We start from the raw sequence: 20,766 nt of genomic DNA on the forward strand, positions 1-20,766 counted from the left end.
AACTGTTAGTAATGCTGCCTGCATCTTCTCTCCAACCCAAGTGTTTGGTTTCTATCCTCCTTGCTACCTTTGGGCTTGCCACTTTGTAAAGGCACAGGGAGGCAGGCAATAAAGACTTCTTCACCTATGGGGACTTTCCCTTATTCTGAATTCCTTTTGTTTGCTGTATACTGTCTGCAGCCCATGACAGTGCACATTTTACCTTTGTTTTCGTGTAATTTTCTATGTTTCATATATGTTGCATATGCACTTGCCCCCAAATAGTTCATTAAGAGCAGCAAGTCCTTTGCATCCTCGTAGCACTCACTGAAGCTCAATAAACGAGTCTTTTATTGCTATACACCTATAGAACGTTATGGCTTTAACAAAAAAAGTGGGTTTTGTATTTTTTTTCCTCCCTGCCACACAGGAGGAGAAAACACCACAAGGGAAGCCACTAAAGCATCATGTGTAGGAAAGATCCATCAGGATGGCACTCTGCTGGGCAGCTCCACAGGTTCTCCCCATCTGTGGTGCAGGGACACCCCTAGAGGACACTCTGCACCAGGAGTCTCCCCTGGCTCACCTTCAGCCCAGCTGGATCCTCTGCCACAGCGGTCTCACCAGGCCGAGACTCAAGTGATTCATGCAGCTCATCAATGGCTTTACTTATGATTTTCCATGTGGCATGAGGCCCATCTTGTTGCATGGGGCCTGTGTACGAATAAAGGTGTTATCTAAATGTTATCTAAAGGTGTCACAAGTGTTCCACCCTGGCTAATGTTGTGAACCAGCAATCCACGATTTGCCAGATAACACATCTGCATGGCCTACAAATTCTTGCCCATAGAGTTTCCTTCCCCATAGACATTTCTATCCCCATTTTCCGTTTGTTCATTTAACCACACACCTACTATAATAAAGGGCAAAATAATTAAAGTATAATAAAAAGATAACTTGTAGTATTTTGAGTACGCTTTTTAATTTTTCCCCGGTTTCGAAGCGGAAGCCGAGGAAAAGGTAATGTCATCATTATTTTAGGAAGAAAAGATCCTCAGGGTGAGATACAAAGAAGGGAAGTCAGCAACAGGGAAGGCTGAGATTGTGGAAGTCCGTGGACGTTTAGATAGACGGGGAGAGAGCCCCTGATGTGTGTGTCACACACTGACTGCACTGTGCCAGGAGATACTGTGGTGCTGTTAGCTCACTCATCCTATAGGGAACACTATTCACGCCCCTACACTGCTTGCAATTTCAGGCATGAAGTATCCTGAAGGAGGTTTCTAGGCAGATGCCAATTAACCATTTCAAATGTTAAAGTATTTTTAAATGAAAAATCGCTTTGATGAAATGCTTTCTAAACATATTACTTACTTTCTTACCTTAAGACTCTAATAAAATTTAGTTTTTGTCTAGTTGACTCAGTCACCACTATGATTACTGAATGATGCTGTAATAGCAATGTTCTCAGCCAGAACTGTCATGCTACTTAAGCACATTTTCTTTTCTTTTTAAAGGTGCTTTTAAAAAAATTATTATTTTTATTATCTATCTATTGTGCGCATGTGTACATGTGCAAAGTTGAGGCAGACTCCGCTGAGCATAGAGCCCAACACAGGGTTCAATCCCACAACCTGGAGATCATGACCTGAGCCGAAATCAAGAGTCAGATGCTTAATCGACTGAGCCCCCCAGGCGCCCTGAAACAGGATTTTCTGTCCCTTTTTAGGCTAGCCTCAACTGTATCTGGCACCAAGTCCATTTCTTATTCCTTATTAATTATTGCTCTTCGACTTTCTCCCTTTCCTTCCTTTTTTGTTCCCTTGCTTCTCTCCTTTTCCTTTCTATATCTCTAGCAGTCCTCAGCTGGGAGAAAACTGGCCTTAGTGCTTCCAGTCACTGCCAGCCAAGCTGACCAGTGAGCCCAGGTCCTGTCCCCTGATCGGCAAATCAGCCCATCCCAGCACATCTGTGAGGCTCTGCTGTGATCTTTATTTGCAGTTACTTCTGAACCACAGTTTTCTGTAAAGTTAAGGATGGAAACAGTCATTTAAATAGGGTGTCACAGTTCTCAGTGGGTCTTTGGTCATCAGCTTGACTCATGTCGCTTCTCTGCTCTGCCTTAACACCTACACAGGGGTGCAAATGTGCCCGCTAGTCAGCCTACCTTATCGTGGTATAAGCTTGAGCTTTCACTCATAAACATTTACACAATGACTGCTGTGTGCCAGCCATTGGTCTAATTGATGACAGCCTGTAAAAACGGTCAGTAAATGAGCCAAGCACAGAAACTGAAACACTGTGCAAAGCTCAGCTGGGCATTTTTATTATAATGGCAATTTACTACTCCAGAATGGCTTCTCCCTTCACATGGGCACAGAGACATCTCCTAGGCAGCGTTTAACTTGTAGGTATACCTACTCACACCAGGGCCAGGCCCTTGGATCTTACCTCCAGAGCACCAACTGGATCCCCCAGCAGCTACTGGGCAGGCAGCTTTCAGTCCTTGAGAAACCAGAGGCTGGAGATCCTCACCCTGCAGGGGTTTGGGAGGCACCAGGTGAGGGGGGTCAGTGGTAGCTTTGGTGATGTTTTTCTGTTGCAGTACTTGAGAGTTACTCTTCTCATTAATGTCTGCCCCAAAACAAAACAAAACAAAAACAAGGAAAGAATAGGCTACAATTCAGGACAGCAAAGAAGTTCTATGTGTGAGAGGAGGTCAAGAGAGGGTGGGGTCATCACCATTCCAACAAGCTGGAGACCTCAAGACCACAACACAGAACATTTCTTAAGTGATGGGGATAGAGTTGAGTACACAGGAAATGAAGGAGGTTCTTAGAAATTACAAGTGCATTCTGAAAAGCTCAGAAGTGGATTATCAAATGGAAAGGTGGATGAATCAACAGATTCTTTATGGAAAGGGATTCTCGCACATCTCTTGTAAAGTTCCTGCAAACCCCGAGTTCTGGGGCATAACCCATTTTACCTGGCTCTGGGGAGAGGGCAAGAGCACCAAGGGCTTCCTCCAACTCCTGAATTTGCTTGAGCAACTTCTGACCCTTGTCTGGAAGAGCCTGGATGTTCACCGATTTCAGAGTGCTCTGGAAAACAGATCCTGTAAGATGGTCTCTCGTCTCAAGTTCTTAGAAAGACTGTCAGATTAAAGTAGCCTACAATGTGAAAACTCTGAAATTAGGCTCCTTTAAGTATATGTGTGAAAACCAGGGTTTTTTGTTATTATTTTTTTTCTTAAATCCAGCTGATTTTCTAACCCCAAAAATGTAAACATAGGAAAAGACAGAAACGAAACACCCACCTACAAAACTTTTCCCACGTTAACACACGTGACTAGCTTGTGGCCCATAGTTAACGATGTTCTGACCTTAAAAACAAAGCACACGGCAGACCAGCAGTTACCTTCTTTTGCCTCAGTTGTGCTGTGAGGTACACACGTTGGGCTGCTTGGTCTGAAGGTTCTACCTTCCTGGAACCACCTGTGGCAGGAGGTGTTTTTCTCTGCATATCCTGACCAGGTAATGGCAGGCTCTCCTCCTGTGAGTTCAGGGTCGAGCCAAAGAACAAAGGAGGCTTAGAGGAAGTGAAAACATGACTGGAGGCCACTTCCAGCCTCTGTCCCAGGGAGCACTCCTTGGCTGGTGGCGCACACTGTGCGGCTGGTCCCCCGGGAGCAGGCCCATCCCAAGGCTCTGACTGCTGGTTGGTCTGCGAGCTGGGGTCGTCGCTTGCCTTTATTTCTCTTGCCTCCCAGCTCTTGGAGTGTTCTTTGCTGACATGTTCCTCTTTTTGGGGCTTGCTTACTGGGTTTTGACTGTGAATAATTCTAGGCAAAGGCTCGGCTTCCTTCTCCCTTAGAGGCTCTGATTTCTTTTCGACGTGATGACTCTCAATGTTTGATTTTTCCTGAAGAGACCCAGATGGTTTTCTCAGCTCCTCAACATGGCACTGCTTGGATTTCACCTCAGAAAGGTTTCTTTTGTGCATTCCTTTGTTCTCCTTCGCTTCACGCTGCAACTCTGTTTTCTCCCCTTGCTGCTGCTCTTGAGGTGCTGGTTGTTTTTTCTTTACCTCCAGGCCAGATGAGAGATTTTTCTTCATACAGCAGTTGGGTTCAGGCTTCCGTTCCTCCTTTTGATCCAGGAGTACATCTCCCTTTTCCTTTTGCTTCTTATCCACCATCTTTTCCTCACCTTCACCTTTGGTGAACTGTTTCCAGAGAGATGGCTCTTGATTCTTGTCAAGTACCTTGAATGGGTTCCTCTGCTGGGTGGAAGAATAATGAAGTAGCTCAGAGGCACACTGAGACTTGGTTACAGAACGTTCTTTGGAATGAGGCTCCTAAAAGACAAAGAAAATAATCTTAATATAATAAGATTAATGCGAGCATCATATCAGAATACCTTTTATCAGAGGAAATGGAAACAGTAGTCCAATACTTCTGAACATTCCCAAAACTATTTCTGCTGCTCAGAAAGACTACATGCCTAACTCACACAGTATTAGTTTCTGAAGAGTACTTTCAATGCTTGGTTCCTTCTCTGCCCATGACCACTGCTTTCAGAGGCCTCAAGGACAAGTAGTGATCAAATCAAGTGTGTTTGCAGTTGTAAGAGCCATAATGGATACCTTTCACAAAAAACTAATGTCTCGAGAATTTATCCCCAAAATGTCCTATGCTTGCTTTGAGTTTGGCGTTATGAAAGTTTCACTGTAGGAAACCAGAGTGACAAGCCTAAGCTCTGCCTCAACCAATGAAGGTCTTGCTGCTTCCCTGGCCCTAGCCCCCCATGTGCTGGGTATCTATCGGTCTCTTGCATTCTAGCTTACGAATGTCACCCCATTTGTAACAACATTGAGGAGACACCAGTGTCTAAAAGATGCTGAAGTTGGTAAAGTAAACCCAAATCTCTTCCTAAATAGAGCAATGACTGCATTTAAGACCTTGAAAAATATTTAAATGAAATAGGAGACAAACAATTAAATCTTCATTATAACCAAATAGTCCTTTGAATTAAGAGACCCTATAGGGTCTACCTTGCTTAAAGAAAAGAACTATCTTTCAGAGACAGTATGATGAAGACCAACCAGTTTATACTGGACTTCAAGGTCTTTTCAGGCGACACCAAAGATTAAACAGTCTTCACATAGGTTTGAAGACAGGAATAATTCCTACCTGCCATGGGATACTTCCGCACCACTGCTTCCGTGCTGCCTTACTTCTAATGCACTGGAAGAACAATCTAATGAAGTATAAAACACAAATAATCAAGGCTGTGGAAATCCATTAAAATGAGATAAATTTCTTTTTCATCCAAGAACATATCTTGCAACTATCTGACAGTGGTTTTGAAAGGTCACTCAAAACCAATTACTCTTATATTTCCATTTAAAAATTCTCTACTGCATGGGGTATTTATAAGGGCTAAGAAATGAAAGAAAAGAGGCGTCATGGAAGCCAAGATGCACACAGGTTTATTCTTTTTACTCTGCAAAGAATAACTAAAATAGAAGCATGATCAGCAGTGGCTGCTGAAATCAGAAAAAGAGAGATAACCAGACATTATGTATCCCTGACAGGAAACCCCGATAGGACCTATACGGTAAAGCAAAACAAAACTAAGCCAAATCAAAACAAACAGAAACTAACCGGGATCAGGTCAAACCCCTAGATTCAATTACCAATTTATGGGAAATACAAACAACAGGAACAGACAGAGCTTGGCCACAGGGATGTGATCTGTAAAATCTTGACAGTGGGAAATGCTCTATGATGAACAAATGCCTTCCATCAAAAAATAAATTACAAGGGAGGAAAAAAGTAGAGAACTCAAGAGACTTCAAAGGCATTATCAATCAATTGCAACTGTGAACCTTAAAGATTTAAACAAATAAACAAAAACTATTAAAAATAAGCTACTTATGGTATTGATGAAGCTACTGGAAATCTATACTCCAACTGGTTAAAAAGAAAGAGAGAATCCCTATCTCTTAGAGTCATACACTGAAACATTTACAGAAGAAGTGATGTTATCTGGGATCTGTTCCAAAATAAGGGAATTGCTGGGGGATGGAGTGTGTAGAGTATATAGGGAATAAGACTGGCATGAACTGGTAACTGATTAAGCTCATACGCTGCATAACTCTATCTTGTCTACTTGTATTTATTTGCAATTTTCCATTAAAAAAAAAAAAAAAAAGACTGCATTCAGACATACATCCCAATACAAGACTGCCTGCCACTGCACCAGTAAACACAGCCTATACATTCACTATAAGAAATGGCTATACTGGTCCATTTGCAAACAAAAACACGTATGCGCTCTCCAGCATCCCAGATTTTGCAGGTGTATCTTCCTTCATCCAAAGGATGTCCTCTTTATCCCTATTTGCCCACCACTTCCCCCATCACCAGTTGTCAAAATCCTACATGTCTTTCAACATCCAGTTCAAGCTATCCCTGCTTTGCAAGATTTTCAGACATTTCCTTCCCTGTTCATCCACTGCATTGTTTCTGTATTTCTGTTGTATTTGGCGGTATTATACTTGTATCTACCTGTCTGCTGACTATACTTTCAGCAACTAGAAGGATATTACCATATATGGTCTCCTTATTCCCAAGTATGCCTTGCCTTTTATACATAATTGTTAAGTATTGTGGAAATCAATAGAGCAAGCTGATTTCTTCCTTACCCAAAATGGTTCCTCAAACACATTTAATAATCAAAGAAGAGCTTCCAATATCATTTTACTTGTTTCACTAGCTAATAAACTCAACCAAAAACTATACAATGGCCATGAAAAGGACCCTCTCATGGTACCCTATCTGCCCAATTCCCATCTCTTCCAATACTCATGCCTATTAGCTTTGTTTACCTTTCCAGAGATTTTAAACTGTATATTCTGATCAATATAATGAATCTTAATTTCCTTTTCCACATATATGGATAGCATAGTATACATACTACTAAATACTTTGCTTTTTTAAACAGTCTTCAAGATTTTTCTAGAAAAAGATATAAAGGGTCTACATACACACACACACACACACACACACACACACACACGTATTTTTTTTCCTACAGCTGCAGTTTCCCACTATTTAGAGTTCTATTATTTATCCAGAACACTCTTGAGAGACAATCTGGTTGTTTCCAATTCTGTGCTACTAACAATGCCACAATGAATCTTAATTTATCTGTAGGGTAACTCCCTACTCCTCATATCAGGTATTAGGGCCTTCTTTGTTTTTCTTGGTCAATTACCTTCTGGATTATTTATTTATTGCTGTTTTTGAACTCATTAAACTCCATTTTTACCTAAATGAATCCCTTCTTTCTCCATTCTTTCAGTTTAATTTCTTGCTCTTTTTTAACTTCTCAAATATACGACATAAATCATGACAGTCCTAATTCAAAATCCCCTGACATCATTACCTCACCTGAACATATAATCAAAGATAAGCCTCAAATGAACAAGTGTTCCATAAAAGTCAAACTAAAAACAAAATAGGTCCAGCTCCTCTCATATAAGCTCACAATTTCCCCCATTCTAGCTCACAATTAAAAAAAAATAATTTACTGGTCTCTTTAGTTTGTCTCACTGCAAAAAGATATTAGATTGAACACGTGTTAATAAGATTTCTGAAAAGCTTCAAATGCGTAACAATTCAAAGTATTGGCAACTGTCAGGCAATACCACTACTTATCAAAGTGAACCAAGAATAAATTGCTAGGGATCCCTGGGTGGCGCAGCAGTTTGGCGCCTGCCTTTGGCCCAGGGCGCGATCCTGGGGACCCGGGATCAAGTCCCACGTTGGGCTCCCAGTGCATGGAGCCTGCTTCTCTGCCTGTGTCTCTGCCTCTCTCTCTCTCTCACTGTGTGCCTATCATAAATAAAAATTTAAAAAAAAAAGAATAAATTGCTGCTGTTGTTTCAAGTGTATCAAGTACTTAAAATCTTTACTAACAAGAACATTTCATAAATCATATCTATTAAAAAAGCCCAAGCCACTGCAGACTTTCCAAAGGGCAAGACCTGAAGACCAAGAAGGGAGAAAACAATATACCTACAATGCAACTACTAAGCATCTACTATGTTCTAGGCATGGTGCTAAAAATGCTTTTACTTGCATTTTTATTGAAACTAACCTGGGTGGGTTTCTCTGTTTTTAGGATATAAAGTCTGTTATGTTTATTAAATTGCAAATCAACAAAGGAAGCAATGGAAATATACTCAGAGAAAGCAAATATTGATTCCATTATGAAGAAGAGTGTAATTTCTGCACTATATTATTTTTCAGGACATAAGTAATAAACAATACTGATGAACATGGCTAGAGGAAGCTCGACCTCTCCAATGCTTCACCAGAAGGCATATCCTCCCTTCTTACTAAAGGCTGACTGTCCAATCCAGACTTAGCAATGTCAGGCACATTCACATCAGCCAGGCTGGGATTCTCTGGGGTTCTAGAGTCATCCTCCCTTAGTTTGAATCCCAATCTTACTATAGAATTAGCTCTGAATCCTCAGGTACCTCATCTGACTGTGCCAGTTTCTTTTTCTGTAGAATGGCAAAAAAAAAAAAAAAAAAAGTACCTACCTCCTATGATCACTGTGAAGACTACATGCATTAATACATGTAAAGAAGGTTCAGACTGAAGCATGACGCATATGAAAGGCTTGCTAAGCAATAGCAATCACTATTCCACTCTCTCTGACCATCCTTATTCCTATATCCACACTTCTGCTTACAGCCCCTAAATACTTCCTTACCTTTTATTGTATCCAAATTTTAAAGGTCATTCAAGGCCAAGCTCGTGTCTCAATTCCTACACTTTCTCAGTAACTTACACCAGCATTAACCCCTTACTGTAGGCCTTACTGTATCATAAAAACGCCTGCCTTTGAACACATGCAATTTAGTGCTAATACATGCAGATCATGCTGGGCACCAGCCTTTGTGTGCCTGACTCTGATGTCAGTGGTGTCAAAGGCCCTGAGGAGTGCAGGTTCAATTCTTGTTGTATGCTCCAGCACTAGAAAAGCACAAGGCTGGATTTCTACCTCATTCTTTGACGTTAAAACTCAAGATGGAACAAAAATGTAAATGTAAAATAGGAAACTATAAATGTTCTGGGGAGAAAAGAGAGATGAATGTTTTTTTGTTTTGTTTTGTTACCCTAAAGGGAAGAAGGCTTTCCTATGTGTGACCTAAAGTCCTGCAGCTGAGAGGTAAAGGATTTAGTAAATCTGACCACATAAAGGTTTTAAACTTCCAGTTGTGGGAGACACCTACACCCCAAGTGAGTGATGTGCCACAGCAGCTCCAGCCCACAGCACAATGCGTGATAACTCTATGGTATAAAAGCCCTACAAGATGTACTAGCTTTATTGGGAGGGTTCTTCATGGGGTAGTAGGACTTGGGGTGCTTCTGCACGGGACTGGCTTATACCCAAATTCCTGTCGATCATCTGCCCAGAAAATCATCACTGAGCTGTATCACACTGCACGCCAATTTTAGCCAAAAACCAACCACACAAGAAATCTGCTAGACATGCAAAGATTCCAGGGTTATTAAAAATAAAATATTTTGAACATCCCACAACCACCAGTTATATAAAGAACTAAAACTTGTTTTATCTAGTTACAAGATAAAAGAGTACTTCTATCCATTTTGATTCTACATCCTTGAAAGGTTGAAAAACAAAGGGGGGCAGGATAGGACAGGAGGGGAGGAAACAAGAACTCTTGCCTCATTTGAGTGGAGGAAAGACTTCTTCCTTAAGGTTGGTTCTACTGAGTGGCTGTCTCTTTATTGTCCCTAAACAGAGAGCCAAGGCTGAAGGACCAAATGCTGGTGAGTGGTGCCATCTGGGGTTTAAGTTTGAGAACTGCACACAATCGCCCACACACCAAGGTAGGAAAAATGGGCATCTTAGCCTCACCTGGGCTTACACTTCCCCCTCCCCCATTACTCTGCTGCACCTGGCTCCTAGTTGGGTTAAGCTTTAAACACACTGGAATTAAAAATCAAAGATGTAGAGTACTGGGCAGCCCCGGTGGCTCAGTGGTTTAGCGCCTGCCTTTGGCCCAGGGCGTGATCCTGGAGACCCAGGATCCAGCCCCACGTTGGGTTCCCTGCATAGAGCCTGCTTCTCCCTCTGCCTGTGTCTCTGCCTCTCTGTCTCTCTCTGTGTGTCTCTCATGAATGAATACATAAAAATCTTAAAAAAAAAAAAAAAAAAGATGTAGAGTACTTTAAGTTCAGTTTACAGGAGGAAATGTATTCCCTCCAGACAACAGGGGTTCTGGTTAAATGCCCTGTCTCCTAAGAAAGTCATCTATCAGCTTACCTAATTCTATTCAAATTTCCAGCCCGTGCTACCCATCAGGGTACTTGTTTTTAATTTATTGTGTGTTGTATAGCTGTATTTTGTCTTAAAGCAACTTTTTAAAATTTTTATTTATTTTTTCATGAGAGAGAGAACGAAGCAGAGATAGGGGGAGAAGGAGGCTCCAAGCTGGGAGCCCCCTACATGGGACTTGATCTTGGGTCTCCAGGATCACGCTCTGAGCTGAAGGCAGCGCTAAACTGCTGAGTCACCCGGGCTGCCCCTAAAGCAACCTTTTAAAACTTCCAGTAAGTACCTCCTAGTAACAATGTTCTAGACTCAGGCTAAGAGAAAAACATTTGCATACTTTACTTTTCCATTTTATTTTTTTTAGAGGGGGACAGAAGAGAGGTAAAGAGAATCTTAAGTAGGCTCCATGTCTGGGAAAAGCTCAAGGCGGGGCTCAATCTCACAACCCTGAGATCACGACCTGAGCCAAAATCAAGTCAGATGCTTAACTGGCCCAGCCACCCAGGCACCCCCTTACTTTTCTATTTTAAAATAATTACCAACTCTCAGCCTCATCTCCCTAGTATGAGGAATGTTCATGGTAAGTTCTCAAAATTCCATCTTCAGCTTAGACCTTTTTTTGGAGCTGCACTCCCTTTACTAGCTGGTTTCAAATACACGTAAGACACGATTGGTTCAAAGCTGTCTGTGCTGGCCACACATCCCAACCCTCTGACGATGTTACTTTTCCTTCCTTATCTTGCTTAATGGTAAAATCATCACCCATAAATCCCAACCTAACAACCATTTATGGAGCACTGACAGTGAGCGAAACACCAGACCACTGGCATCACACCCATGACCTCGCTGAATCCTCACAACCCAGGAACACAGGACTACCAGGATCACTATTCCTGACAAGAAAATGAGGGAGGAAGGTACATGCTTAAATGCCCTACCAAAAAACTGCCTTATTGATTTTTCCTTCTGCACTCTAAGTGCACCCAACTCCACTGTCAATGCCTCAATCCAAGCACACCTTTCACTTAGAGACTAAAATGGATATATCTAGAATCGGCTAGACCGAGCGAGGTATGCATCCCAGCAATGTGACTCCACAACTGTGGGACCTGATTCCTCTCCTAACCTCTCAAAATGTTAGGTGCCTCATCTACCTATCACAGAAGAGTGATATGGCAGTGAGCAATACGGACTGTGCCATTTACTAGACATTTAATAGCACTTCTGTATTAGCAGTCTCCTTGCCTCTACCATCTTCCTAACTAACGCTCTTCAGAGCTCCTCTTTTATTAATGTAAATTGGACCAAAAATCCTTCAGTGGCTTCCTACATCCTAGAAGTCTTCCTGTATAGTAGAGAGCCCCCAGCAGTTTGTAAACGATTTTAGGTGTCAGGATATCCTATCTTCATGCTCTAGAGGCTTATCAGCCCCACTTACTAGCAAAAAACAGTCAAAAAGTGAAAAACTTCAGGGTACCTGGGTGGCTCAGGTGATTAAGCATCCGACTCTTGGTTTAGGCTCAGGTCATGATCTCAGGGTTGTGAGATTGAGCCCTGCATGGTGCTCTGTGCTCAGCAGAGTCTGCTTGAAGATTCTCTCACTCTGCCCCTACCTCCCTCAGATAAACAAATACATCTTTTTAAAAAAAAGTGAACAATTTAAAAATTCCATTTATAATAGCACCAAAAACGGTAACACTCTGTGAGGACTAAATTTAACCAAAAAGGTACAGTACTCTATAATGAAAACTATTCAACAATGCTGGAAAAGATTTTTAAAGCCATAAATACATCATGCTCATAGACTAGAAAATTAACATTAATGTCAATTCTTCCCAAAAGGATCTATACAGACTCGGTATAATACTAACAAGGTTTTTCTAAGGAAATTTAGAAGTTGAAGCTACATTTTATATGCAGGTGACTTAGAAGAGCCAATCTTAAAAAAGAAGAATGTTGGAAGACTCACACTATCTTATCTGATTGTGTAAGGATAGGCAAGTAGACCAACAGAACAGGTTAGCAAGTTCAAAAATAGATTCATAACATGGCAGTAACTGATTTTTTACAAAGTGCCAAGCACTTCCATGGGGAAAGGAAAGTCTTACAAAATGGTGGTAAGACAACTGAAAAATATTCATTCAGTAATAAAAGGAAAAATAAATGAACTATTCCTATCTCATAAGATACCAAAAATTAATCTGAAGTAGGCCACAGACTAAAAAGCCACTAAGAGGGGAAAAAAAAAACAACAAAACAATCAAACTATAAAACCTCTAGAAGAAATCCTTGGAGAAATCTGTGATCTTGGGGCAGGCAGAGAGAAAAACATAAAGCTACAAAGGATAAAAAAAAAAAAAAAAAAAAAAAGATAAACTGGACTTTATAAAAATGAAAACTGCTTTTCAAAAGAGAGTTAAGAAATTGAAAAACCAAGACTTGGGAGAAAATATACATTATATATGTATTTGCCAAAGAACTTGTATAGTGAATATATAAAGAACTCTTTCTATTCAATAATAAAAACACAACACAATTTTTAAGATAGGCAAAAACCTACCAAAGTTACATTTTAGGATTCCATTTATGTCACATTTCTGAAATGGCAAATTTCAGAAATGGAAATCAGATCTCTGGTTGCCAGAGATGAGGTGGAGGGAGTGGGAAGCACAGTGGAAGGATCCAGTGGTGATGGAACTGTTCCTTATCTTGATTGTGGTGGTGCATACAAAAAACTACACATGATGAACTGTATAGAACTAAATCCGTACACACACACACACACACACACACAAATTAGTACAAGGGAAATTAATCTCACAAATAAGATCAGTGGACTGAATCAACATCCTAATTATAATATTATATACTTTTTATATACATTTTGCAAAATGTAACTGTTAGATAAAGTCTACAGGAGTTCTGTTTGAACTATTTCTTATAAATACATGAGAATGTACAATTACCTCAATAAAATGTTCAATTAAAAAAACGGGCAAAGGATTTAAACAGATTTAAACTTCACCAAAGAAGATAACACGGATGACAAATAGGGACAAGAAACTGTGATATTCACAAAATGGAAGTCAACTCAGTGGTAAAGAATTACTGATACACCCTATCATATGGATGAATTTCATGGATACTGTTACATAAAAGAAGCCAGATACAAAAGGATAAATAAAAATAGTGACTGCCTGTGGTAGAAGGGAAGGATTAACTAGAAAGGGGTCAAATGGCACTTAATGAGGTAACACTCTATATTTTGACTGAGGCTTGGTTATAAGAATGGTTATATCAATTTCTCAAACATGACTGTTGAACACTTAAATTCTCTGCCATCTTACTGTATTCATACCTCAATTAAGAAAAACAGCAGTATGGGCAATATTCAGGTATATAAAAATGGTGAAGATGATAGTTAAATGCCAATACTGCGGAAGAGGTAAGGGGATTGACCTAGAATATATATTCTGAGCTGCATAGAATATCATATAACGACCATCAAAAATGGCCCCTGCCTTCCTGGCCAGCCTTATCTTCTGAAATCTCTACTCAAACACATGCTAAATTATTACCAAACCAAAGGCTTGCAATTCCTGGTCACTTCATAACTCTAAACCCTATGCAGGGTATGGATCTGTTAAAAATGACCTCTTTCTTAACCCTAGTGAATTTCTTCTTATCTTTCAATACTCATGACAAATATCACCTGCTACCTACATAGATTTCCCTGCCTTACCTGAGTTTTCATAAAAAAAAGGGAAACGAACATTTATTGAGTGCTTAACATACTTTAGACATTTTTAAACTTATTTCTTCATCCTATTACTAGAAAAGTTGACAAGTCACTGCAAGTTAATGGATGCTGGTGGGCTGATGTTATTGGCTACTTAAGAGCTGGAGACTGAAGAAGGAAGAACAGTTGATCCGGAAATTAATCAGATTCTCAGATCAACCAGCTACTTAGCAGTGAGGGAGCAAGGGCTCAGATGACATTCAATACAGACAGAAATACTCTTTGTTAACAATGATTTTTTACAGAATACTCAATCCTAGGAAAACACACCTGGCTGTAACTCTTCCAGGTAAAGAAAGAAGTAAATACATTTAGATGTTCCTTTTGGACACTTACCTATACTCTTCTTTGCCTGGGGGTAGAAGCAAACCCTGAAGCCCTACCACACAGTCCTCATGCAACAAACAATGAGAAACAGGAATACTAGAGGGAGGGGAAAAATAAATTTTGCTTTAGTAAACAACAGAAATTAACGTTCCAAAATTAAATCCAGACTCTGGGTTTTATTATTATTTTACTTATTCAAGTAACTGTGAGAGAGAGAGAGAGCGCGCGCATGTGCACAAGTGGGGCGGGGGACAGGGGGCACATAGTGGGAGGAAAAGAATCTCCAGCATATTCCACACCTAGTATGGAGCCTGACCCAGGGCTTGATCGTACCACCCTAAGATCATGACCGGAGCTGAAATTGAGTCCACCCAGGCGTCCCTGAACTATGGGTTTTAAACAAGTACATATATGACCACCACTGGGTTTGTAAATCCCAAACATTGTTAGGTCTATGTACATTCCTCTGGGGAAAAGGTCTGGAGCTTTCATTTTTTTCCCACTCCCCCAAAGATAGGATGACAGAGATACATCTTTTTCCTGATGACTCAGAAGCTCAAAACTGTCCTGTGTTCTACAATCTCTATGTTGCAAACCCCCCCACCCAGGAACAGCTGAAATACGTTAAGACTGGCTGCAAACTTTCCCTAGATTTTTTCCATCATCCCTTTTCCTACAATCTGTTCAGAAGCAGACTCTCCTAATCTGCCTCATGCTTGGCATGTTTTTTAACTCCTCTTTTCCAACTTATTATAAGAGAACGTATGTGTACATTTGAAGATACAGAGTTTTGAGTGAAGGCCTAAAGTACTTTCATATGACCTATGGCACTTGTTTCTTCCTTTGTCTTGCTTATATTGACCAAATAGGTCAAGGTTATCAAATAACTGTCATCAAGTCAAATATTATGTTGTACTACTTTGGCAGCAGGGCCTTTGTATAAATGGTACTATATATAAAAGTTTGTCCTTTTTTTTTTTTTTAAAGATTTTATTTTTAATCTCTACACCCAAAGTGGGGCTCGAACTCACAACCCTGAGATGGAGAGCTGCATGTTCCACCAACTGGGCCAGCAAGGTGCCCCAAAGGTACGTTTCTTTTAACGTATAACTGAGTCTTAAGCTACCATTAATGCTTAATTCCTATATGAATATTCCTTAATTCCTATATGAAATATGAACATGCTTCCATGTTTCACGAAACTTGAGCTAGGTACAGAACCTAAGAAACTCAGTTTAGAAATTAGAAATAAATAGTAAACCCTGAGAACTTATCCAGCTTGTCCCTTCTATCTAAGATTTGACATTGCTTTTCTCAAAATTGTTTCGTATTTAACCAAGCTGGAGCCCGGTAATTTCTCTCAAATAAAACAACTTATTAGAAGGCTAAGAGTGTGTTTTCTCTAAAAATTTATTTGCCAAAACTGAAAAACATACAAATTCCTTCACTTAGTTTCAAAGCAAATCATGTAACGGAAACATAATATACGTGTTAAAAAATACTTTATTTTCTAGTATTGGTATCTACTTTTTTGCCTTACATCAGATGGAGAAAATTTATGTTTCTCTACCCAATTCAGAGAGCAGGAAAAATGTTTCATGTGATAGTTTAAAAATTCACATTGGCTGTGGACCTTATTAACACTTTTATGAGAATAGTATTAACTTTTCTCACTTTAAGAAGATGCTTAACATTTCTGGGTCTCCGCTTCCAATTTTGTAAAACCAGAATGCTGAATCAGATACCTGATTTTCTTTCAGCAGTAACTTGTTTCTTTGGATTATCAATCTCACACCTTAAATGAGAGAACCTTTTTTTTTTTTTTTCTTGTTTTCCTGAGAGAGAGCGCACCTGAGGGCACACATGTGGGGAGCAGCGGGAGAGGAGAGAGAGAATCCCAAGCAGCTGTATGCCCAGCACAAGCAGCATGGCAGCATGCAGGGCTCAATCTCACAACCCTGGGATCAAGAGCCGCATGCTTACCTAGCTGAGCCACCCAGGTCACCCCAGAGGATCCTATTCCAAAAGGCAGTTGATAATCTGACCTGGCCTGAAACTGGCGCAAAACAGAGACCAATCATTTTGTAGTAGGCCTGCAAGTTGTCACTCAGCAGGGAGACGCAACATCCCAGCAGAGGCCCGACAAGTGCAAGGAAACCCAGAGCTGGAAAGGACCGCGAGGTTCCCGAGGCAGGCGGCCCTCCGTTTCACAGGCGGGGGAATGGAGGCCAGAGAGGGGAACAAGCTGCGCAGGGCCAAACAGCAAGCAGGCAGGAGCGCCTCCCCAACGGACCACGCCGCCCTGGGATCCAACTACTTCGAGGCCCTGGCTGCACAGCCCAGGTCCCCACCTCTCCCGGGGCCTGCGGCGCCGGGCGGAGGGGCCGGGCGGGCGGGCGGGCGGGCGCCGGCGGTCGGCCCAGCTCGAGACTTACGCGGCCGCCAGCACGAAGCGGCAGGCGTCGGCCGGGCACACGTAGAAGCTCTTGCCTTTATTCGGGCCATCGCGGACGCCGGTCTTGAGAAAGCAGGCGATCCCTAAGGAGAGCAAGGTGACCACCGTTACGCCGCGCTAGCCTGGCAGACCCCGGGGAGCCTCAAAGGACCTCGATCCCTTACCGTGCTCGGGGCACTCAACCGCTTCCATGGGCGCTTCGGTCTCCCACGCCGCGGAGCCCCGCCCCAACGCCTGCTTCCGCCTTTGACTCCGCCCTCCTCGCGCAGGAGCCAATCAGCATCCGCCTTCTGCAGGCTCAACCCCCATAAGCCACCGCGCGGGCCTCGCGCCGCCGCCTCCGCGGGAAGCGCCGGGTTTGAACGGAGGGGCGTGGCTGAGGCCGGGACCTCTCGGAGGGCGGCGGGGCTGCTCGGGGGAGGGGCCTCGCTGGGCGGCTGCTGGGGAGGCGGGGGGAGGCCGGGGGAGGCCGGGTCTGTAGTGGAGCCCGAGGGGCGCCCCTAGAGGGAGCGCGCGTCCGGGAAGGCGCCCTCCTCCCGGCGGCCGACGGCGCCCGGAGCTTGGCGGTGGTGTCCGAGCCGGGCGTGGGCTGGGTCCCTGGGGAGGGGAGGGGCCTGTGCCGCTGCGGGGCGGGGGCGTGCGGGGTGCGGGCTCCCGGGCGCGCCCCTGGGAGCTGCGCGGTGAGCCGAGAAGCCTGGGGGCGAGCAGGCAAGGCGGCTAATGCAGGGGACACCCCCCCCCCCCGCCCGCAGTCCTGCACGGTTGCGTGGCGCTTTCGGCTCCACAGACTGCTCACACGTCCTCGTCTCTGGACTCCGCCTGCCGAGATGGGCAGCGTTACGGGGTGGGGGTGGCCCCGAGGTCCAGATCGGCCAAGGTCACGGAATTAGTGGGCGCTCGGTGGACGGACGGGTGCCCGGGCGACCGCGCACCTGCTGCTTTGCGTGCGCCGAATGTTCCCCAGGAGCCCTGACTTGGGCCAGCCCGCGTGGAAGCAGCAGGGAAGAAATGAAAAACCTCTGCTGAGGGGTCTCTGTGTATTTCGTGTCGTCAAACTTGTCCTATTAGTATGCTCTTGTAATGCTAAAACACGAAGGCTGAAATTAAATAGAAAGAAAGGGGGTCGTATGTGAAATGGTAATCAAGCTATTCGCAAAAAGAGAGGAGTAGGAATCAGAGATGTATTGCAATAGAGATGGATTCTTACTACAGCTCCTGAGGACCATATGCCCGGACATATGGTGTGGCACATGCAACGGTTCTTATGGGACAGTAGGACAGGAAATCTGTAATGCCTAGGAAATCCGGGTTATATGATAAATGTAAAGGGGAGGATGGGAGGCAGGGGCTTCACTGGAGGGGAGACAAACGTGAGGTATCATTATTAATTATAGAAGTTATTAAACTTATTAGATAGCTTTTTGTTTGCCCAGTGTGAACAAGGCGCCAGAGAAATATAAAATCCATTTATTCACAGCACAGAGTTTGAAACAATTATTCTAACCACAAGGAACTTAGTATGCGAAGGAGGCTGGATTAGCACACGTTGAACACTTAAATAACAAAGTAAAATAGTATTTAAATGTCAAGATAAGTGGAGTTAGTCAACTCTGAAAGGGGGGCTAGATATAAAGATGTTTTTGGACCCAAAGTTTTGGACCCTAGTTTATGATGGGGGAACAGGGCTAGCTGAGGACAGAGCACAGCTGAAATCCCACAAACGCCCCCCACCCAGGATCGGATACCTGTGACATTCTTCTGGAAGTTTCCAATTAATGTTGGTGCCTTGCTAGAGGGAAAAGCAATCTTTAACTTGACAATGGCAAGGCCTCCAGTATCTTGTAGGTCCTCCATAATGTATGAAAATCCTTTTGGGGGATCCCTGGGTGGCGCAGCGGTTTGGCGCCTGCCTTTGGCCCAGGGCGCGATCCTGGAGACCCGGGATCGAATCCCACATCGGGCTCCCGGTGCGTGGAGCCTGCTTCTCCCTCTGCCTGTGTCTCTGCCTCTCTCTCTCTCTCTCTCTGTGACTATCGTAAATAAAAATTAAAAAAAAAAAAAAGAAAATCCTTTTGGAATCTCCCTTTTGCTTACATCCCCCAACTCCTAGGTATATAATCAGCCACCCACCTCTCACAGGCTGGGGGCAGCAGCTCTTCCTGCCCACCCCCCCCAACCCCCCCCCACACACACACCCACACCTCCCGCCCTGGGTCCTGTCCCCATGCTTTAATAAAACTACCACTTTGCACCAAAGACGTCTGAAGAATTCTTCCTTGGTTCTTGGCTCCAGACCTCACCTATACATAACCACCTGTCTGAAACACCTATAAACTTAGAGATAAGGCAAGAACAAAAAAAAACAAATAAATAGAGGCATTTTTATTATACCCAGATTATAATTCTTGCATTGAGAGATTTTTGTGTACATATCTAAGAGATGCTATATTGGGGAAAGTAGACTGTAAGTACTGGATCTGCAGGATGAGGACCATGGTAATTTATTTCTTGAATAAATAAGCCTTTTGAAACAGATAAGGCGGCATCATGGTCTCTTAAATATCCTATTAAAGAAGAAGCTCTTCCTCTGCAGGATCTAAGGCAGCGTCTCAGAAAGTGTACAGAAAAGGGGAATATTTCTTCCATAAATTTGGGATATGCCAGATCAAAATGTTCAGGCTCCAGGCGGTCTATCCCACCTACCCATATTTATAAGAGTGAGAAAACAAATAAGGGTGTCCTTGGGTGAAAGGTGGCCATAATATTGGCATAGACTGTAATGAATTACATAATATACACTTTCTGAAATATACAAATACGTTAGCGTATGTGTATTAACTTTTATTCTTAATTTATATGCTTAATTTATATTCTAATTAGTTTGCAGACCCCTGGAGAGAATGTGTTTCATTGACCTCTATTTTGAGTAAATTTGAGAGTTTTAGTTTGTTTCCTTTTAATGCTTGATTTATTCAAAAGGAATGCCTAGACCAGTTTCTAGAGCTAGACGGTTTAAATCCGCAGGTTAATGATCTAGTAAATTCTTTCCCTGTGGGGATGGTCAAATGCAAAGTACATGATGCAATTGTTCTAAAACTGAATTGTGTTAATGGCTGCGTAACTGTGTACATTTACTGAGACTCAGACAATTATATGTGTTAGGGAATTCTATGGTATCTAAATTATCCCTCAATAAAGCTGTTAAAAACAAACAAAAAGCTTAATGTATAAGTAATGTATAAGTAAAACATCTGTCTGGAAAATAAAAGCTAAGATCATTTCGATATTTTGATATCCTAAGGAAACATAAAGGGAGAATAAGTAAAATAGTAGAAACTTGTTACTTTCAGATAGTGCGGCTTCTTATGCAGACTGGTTCTCTGATCTATGGAATAAAATTTCAAGTGATGCAAACACTCATCTGAATTCCTGGGAAAATTCCGTTTCCTCTCGTCAGCATTGTGCTGCCTGGCTGATGTTAAACACATCAGGGACCTGTAAGATGCTGGCAATGGGAGGCTCAGCCAGAACAGTCACCCCTTGACATCCTTGTCACTCTCTGTAACGTTTAAAAATAATCAGTGAGGGGCGCTGGGGTGGCTCAGTGGCTTCGACTCAGGTTATAGATCTCAGGGTCCCGGGATGGAGTCCTGAATCCCATGTCCTCGGGCTCCCTGCTCAGCGGAGAATCTGCTTCTCCCTTTCCCTCTGCTTCCTCCCCTGCTCACACTCTATCTCTGTCTCTCTCTCAAATAAATAGATACAATCTTAAATAACCAATGATTCCAAGTTATTTTTTTTTATTCCAAGTTATTTGTAAAATTCTA

At 42.6% G+C, this 20,766-nt stretch overlaps 1 protein-coding gene across 2 annotated transcripts in view; it reads right to left on the reverse strand.

The window, feature by feature from the left end:
• Nucleotides 1–17,165, reverse strand: part of TTF2 (transcription termination factor 2) — a 40,048-nt gene extending 22,883 nt beyond the window's left edge. Inside the window, exons 1-8 of one of the 2 annotated variants that reach the window (XM_041756784.1) lie at nt 17,104–17,165; nt 16,920–17,022; nt 14,494–14,580; nt 5,171–5,237; nt 3,397–4,335; nt 2,966–3,080; nt 2,431–2,613; nt 566–693 (exon numbers count right to left, since the gene is read on the reverse strand). In XM_041756784.1, coding sequence (XP_041612718.1) covers nt 566–693; nt 2,431–2,613; nt 2,966–3,080; nt 3,397–4,335; nt 5,171–5,237; nt 14,494–14,580; nt 16,920–17,022; nt 17,104–17,131 — 1,650 coding nt within the window. In that variant the 5' untranslated portion in view covers nt 17,132–17,165. The remainder of the gene's footprint in view (nt 1–565; nt 694–2,430; nt 2,614–2,965; nt 3,081–3,396; nt 4,336–5,170; nt 5,238–14,493; nt 14,581–16,919; nt 17,023–17,103) is intronic. The other variant, XM_041756785.1, reaches the window with a different exon arrangement.
• Nucleotides 17,166–20,766: the final 3,601 nt, after the last annotated feature.

The sequence above is a fragment of the Vulpes lagopus genome, chromosome 5 (genome assembly GCF_018345385.1).
Source record: "Vulpes lagopus strain Blue_001 chromosome 5, ASM1834538v1, whole genome shotgun sequence".
Classification (NCBI taxonomy): domain Eukaryota; kingdom Metazoa; phylum Chordata; class Mammalia; order Carnivora; family Canidae; genus Vulpes; species Vulpes lagopus.